General features: G+C 41.6%; 2 protein-coding genes across 4 annotated transcripts in view; one reads left to right on the top strand and one right to left on the bottom strand.

The window, feature by feature from the left end:
• ZNF790 (zinc finger protein 790) overlaps positions 1-4023 on the top strand; it is a 20068-nt gene that overhangs the window by 7476 nt on the left and 8569 nt on the right. Inside the window, exon 2 of one of the 3 annotated variants that reach the window (XM_017506455.2) lies at positions 2911-3037. The exons of the other annotated variants lie outside the window; for them this stretch is intronic. The gene's annotated coding sequence lies outside the window, so the exon portion shown is untranslated. The remainder of the gene's footprint in view (positions 1-2910; positions 3038-4023) is intronic. 3 annotated transcript variants of the gene reach the window in all.
• Positions 3448-3919, bottom strand: LOC108287851 (40S ribosomal protein S12-like). Its single transcript, XM_017506515.2, has one exon. It carries the CDS (start codon positions 3828-3830, stop codon positions 3465-3467), a length of 366 nt encoding a protein of 121 aa, XP_017362004.1. The 5' UTR covers positions 3831-3919; the 3' UTR covers positions 3448-3464.

Below are 4023 nucleotides of genomic sequence, written 5' to 3'. Positions count from 1 at the left end.
GGGTGGATCGCGAGGTCAAGAGATCGAGACCATCCTGGTCAACATGGTGAAACCCCGTCTCTACCAAAAATACAAAAAATTAGCTGGGCATGGTGGCGCGTGCCTGTAATCCCAGCTGCTCAGGAGGCTGAGGCAGGAGAATTGCCTGAACCCAGGAGGCGGAGGTTGTGGTGAGCCGAGATCGCGCCATTGCACTCCAGCCTGGGTAACATGAGTGAAACTCTGTCTCAGGAAAAAAAAAAAAAAAAAGAAGCTCAACTAGTTCAGGAGGATTCCTGTTATCAGCTCTGAGTTCACCCAATGTCTTTTGTTATAATTAAGGAATATAGCCAAATCCCTAGCCCATTTTATGAAGCCAGTATTACCCAGATACTGAAACCAGACAAAGTATATCTCAGAAGAATATGGGTGTAAAAATCCTCAACAAAGTACTAGCAAACCAAATGCAGTAACACCTAAAATAAATAATATATTTCATAACATCTAAAATAAATTATATAACATGACGGGGTGGGATTTATCCCAGGAGCAAGGTTGGCTCACCATCAAAAGTCAGTTAATGTGATGCATCATATCAACAGAATAAAAAACAAAAATCACACAATCATCTCAATAGATAGAGGTAAGGCATTTGACAAAAGCCAATATCCTTTTATGATTTTTTAAAACACACACATACTCCACAAACTAGGAATAAAGAGTAATTTCCTCAATCTGATATCTAGGATAAACTCACAGCCAACATCATACTTAATGGAAAAAGACTGGATGTTTTCCCTCTAAGATCAGGGACCAGACAAGGATTCCCACTTCTGTTTAACATTGTTAATGTTGGGCAATTGGGCAAGTAAAAGAAATAAAATACACTGGAGAAAAGATTGGAATAGAAGAAAGAGCATCTCTATTTGCAGATAACATGATCTTCTATGTATAAAATAAAACTTATACTCTGGAAACTACAAAATAGATATTCAAACAAAAACTTTTACGTGAATGTTCATAGCAGCATTTTAAAAATAATTGTCAAAAGGTGGAAACAACCCAAATGCCCATTAACAGAAGAATGGGTAAACAAACTGTGGTCTATTCATCAGCAGAAATATTATTCAGGCATAGCAAGGAATGAAGTACTGATACATGCTACAATTTGGATAAACCTTGAAACCTTATGCTAAATGAAAGAAGCCAGTAGCAGGTCCACATATGTTATTCTATTCATATGGAAGTCCAGAACAGGGAAATCTGTGGAGACAGAAAGTAGATTAGTCATTATTTAAGGCTAAGCATGGGGCAAGTGTGGCAGTGGTGAGGCCAGGGGATAGAGTTTCTTTTTGAAGTGATGACAATATTCTAACATTGACTGTGGTTGCATGTATTTGTGAATATACTAAGAGCCACTGAACTGTTCACTGCAAATGGCTTAATTGTATGGTATGTGAATTACATCTCAACAAAGCTGTTTTAACAAAAAGAATACAGCCAATATGTTTTGCCACCTTGAATCCCTCTGACATCTTCAGGCCTCCTTTTGCCATCTCCTTTTTACATCATTCCTGCTCACAGAAACTTTCATTCAGTATATGGTCTACTCCCCAGGGGACTGGATATTTCTCATTTTTGTTTTTCTTTGTAGCATCACTGTGGCTTCCACACACATTCTGTTCTTCCATTTGCTCTTGGCCACATCTCCAAATAATTTGGAGTTTGTTCATTTTCTCGGTTTCCTAGTGGTTGGGATTTACTTTTATTTTCTTATTTCTGTCTACTTGGTTTCCAGGAGGAGGAATATCAGGTTTAGATCTAGTTCTTGGCTGGATATGGTGGCCTACACCTGTAATTCCAGCACTTTGGGAGGCCAAGGTGGGAGAGTATTTCTGGAGGGCAGGAGTTTGAGACCAACCTAGGTAACATAGCAAGACCCCGTCTCTACAAAAATAAAATAAATTAGCCAGGCACAGTGGTGCATGCCTGTAGTCCCACCTATTCAGCAGGCTGAGGTGGAAGGATTGCTTGAGCCTAGCAGTTTGAGGCAACAGTGAACTGTGATTGCACCACTGTACTCCAGGATAAGTGACAGTTCAAGACCCTGTCTCTAAAAATTTTTGTTAATTATTTAAATGAACTAGTTTTTTTTCCTTAAAACTGTGTAATAGTCACTCTCAAGTTCTTTATGCTCTCAAACACAAAATGTGTTTTAGTCCACAATTTATTCTCCAGCCCTTCACTCTTCTTGGAAAAGTGCTTTAAGTCTTCTGTGCCGCTGAAGCTCTCTGTCTCCTAGGACCAATTCATACTACATGCTTTGCATGGAGTTTTCATGAACCCCTCAGACTGTGTCTATCAGTCTTCCCTCTACCCTCTCACACCAATTTTGTCGTATCTCTAATTAGAAACAGTTTTAAACCTTACTTTAAAAATGCAGAATGCTTTCTTATTACTTCTGAAATAAGGCCCAAACTCCATAGCCTATTTTTTAGGGCTTTTCCTAACAGGGTCCCTGCTTTATACATCCCCATCTGCCGCTAGTCTTTCCTCTCACTCTGTGTTCCTTGAATGCACAAAGATTATCTTTGCTTGATTGGCACGTGTTGTTTCCTCCGCTAGGAGATTCCCCTCCCCTTGCCCTGTCTTCTCTAGTGAGGCCCTGTGGAGGAAAAGTTAAATATTAAATTTGAACTCAATTGAACATGGACACAAACAGTGGTCACCAAGTCCCGGAATAGGTCATGTGAGCCCCTTGAAGCATTCATGCAGCACTGTTTCGGAGAAATCTCTGTTTCAATCTATTCTTATACGTTAGTTATTGAAAAAAATAGACGATCGCAAAAACAGGTTGACCTTTTTGTGTTCATTGAGCCCAGTCAGGAATGGCCCTCATGACTGGGCCTAATGCCAAACAACTTGTTACAGAAAGAGCCAAGGTCCCAGACAGTGCTGAAGCATCATGAGACCTCTCCGCATCTGGGCATGGATGGGTGGCCAACTCTGGAGCCCAAGCTGTTGCTTCCTGGTCTGGTGGTGAATCCTCCGTAGTCTGGTGAGTCCCTTCTCCCCTTCCCATTGCAATGTGCTTATTATATCATTTGCTTATTATATCTGCATTGCCATTTATGTGGGATAAAGGTTGTTTACCCTTAAAGGTATTGTGTATGTGTCTCCCCTTGTGTGTTTCCCACATAAAACAGCCCCTCAAGGGTCAGCTGAAGTACCATCTCCTATAGGAAATTTTCTCTTACAAACTAGTTTTGGTTTGGGCTCTTTAGAACTAGTTGGTTCCTTTTATAACCATGATCACCTTTATTTCCTACAGTATTGTAATTGCTTGTTTACTTTTCTGACTGTGAATTCCTTGACAGTAGGTCTAATTCCCCTGTGCTAAGCACAAAGCTAGATTCAGAGAGGCTTTTATATGTGTGTGTGTGTTTGTGTGTGTGTGCGCGCACTCCTGCCAAAGATTTATTTCTTCATTTCTTGCATCTGAAGGACTCTTCGATGACATCCTTGGCCTGAGATTCCTTGCCATAGTCCTTGACTACTACGCAACTGCAACCAACCACTTTACAGGGCTTCCCCTCTCTGTCAGTTTTACAGAGGCCAACCCATTCCCCTAGTTTCTTGTTGTCATCAACCTTAATGGGGTTGATTTGGTGTTCAGCACAAAGGGCCTCCACCAACTTGACATACATAGGCACATCACAGTTGGATAAAAGCACACAAAGATGGGCTTGGCGCTTGTCTGAGGCTTTGGCAGCTTCATGAATTCCACATGCTAGGCCATCGTGGATGAGGGCGGTCTTCAGTACCTCTTGTAAAGCAGTATTAATGTCCATTACACCTCCAGCAGCAGTGCCTTCCTCAGCCCTGACAGTGGGTTACGGGTGAAGTTGAATCTTGGACGCAACCGAGCCTCTGCCTCCGCATGACTTGGAGGTGGCAGGAAAAGAGCCAATATATTTTTTTAATAAAAGTACTTGCAGGCCGGGCGCGGTGGCTCAAGCCTGTAATCCCAGCACTTTGGGAGGC

This window comes from Cebus imitator, unplaced genomic scaffold (genome assembly GCF_001604975.1).
Source record: "Cebus imitator isolate Cc_AM_T3 unplaced genomic scaffold, Cebus_imitator-1.0 Scaffold356, whole genome shotgun sequence".
Classification (NCBI taxonomy): domain Eukaryota; kingdom Metazoa; phylum Chordata; class Mammalia; order Primates; family Cebidae; genus Cebus; species Cebus imitator.
Note: the sequence above shows the minus strand (reverse complement) of the source record. Positions and strands in the feature narration are given on the sequence as shown.

Excerpts from the sequence above, each read along its gene's own strand:
- LOC108287851 (XM_017506515.2), bottom strand. The coding sequence starts at position 3,830 with ATGGACATTAATACTGCTTTACAAGAGGTACTGAAGACCGCCCTCATC.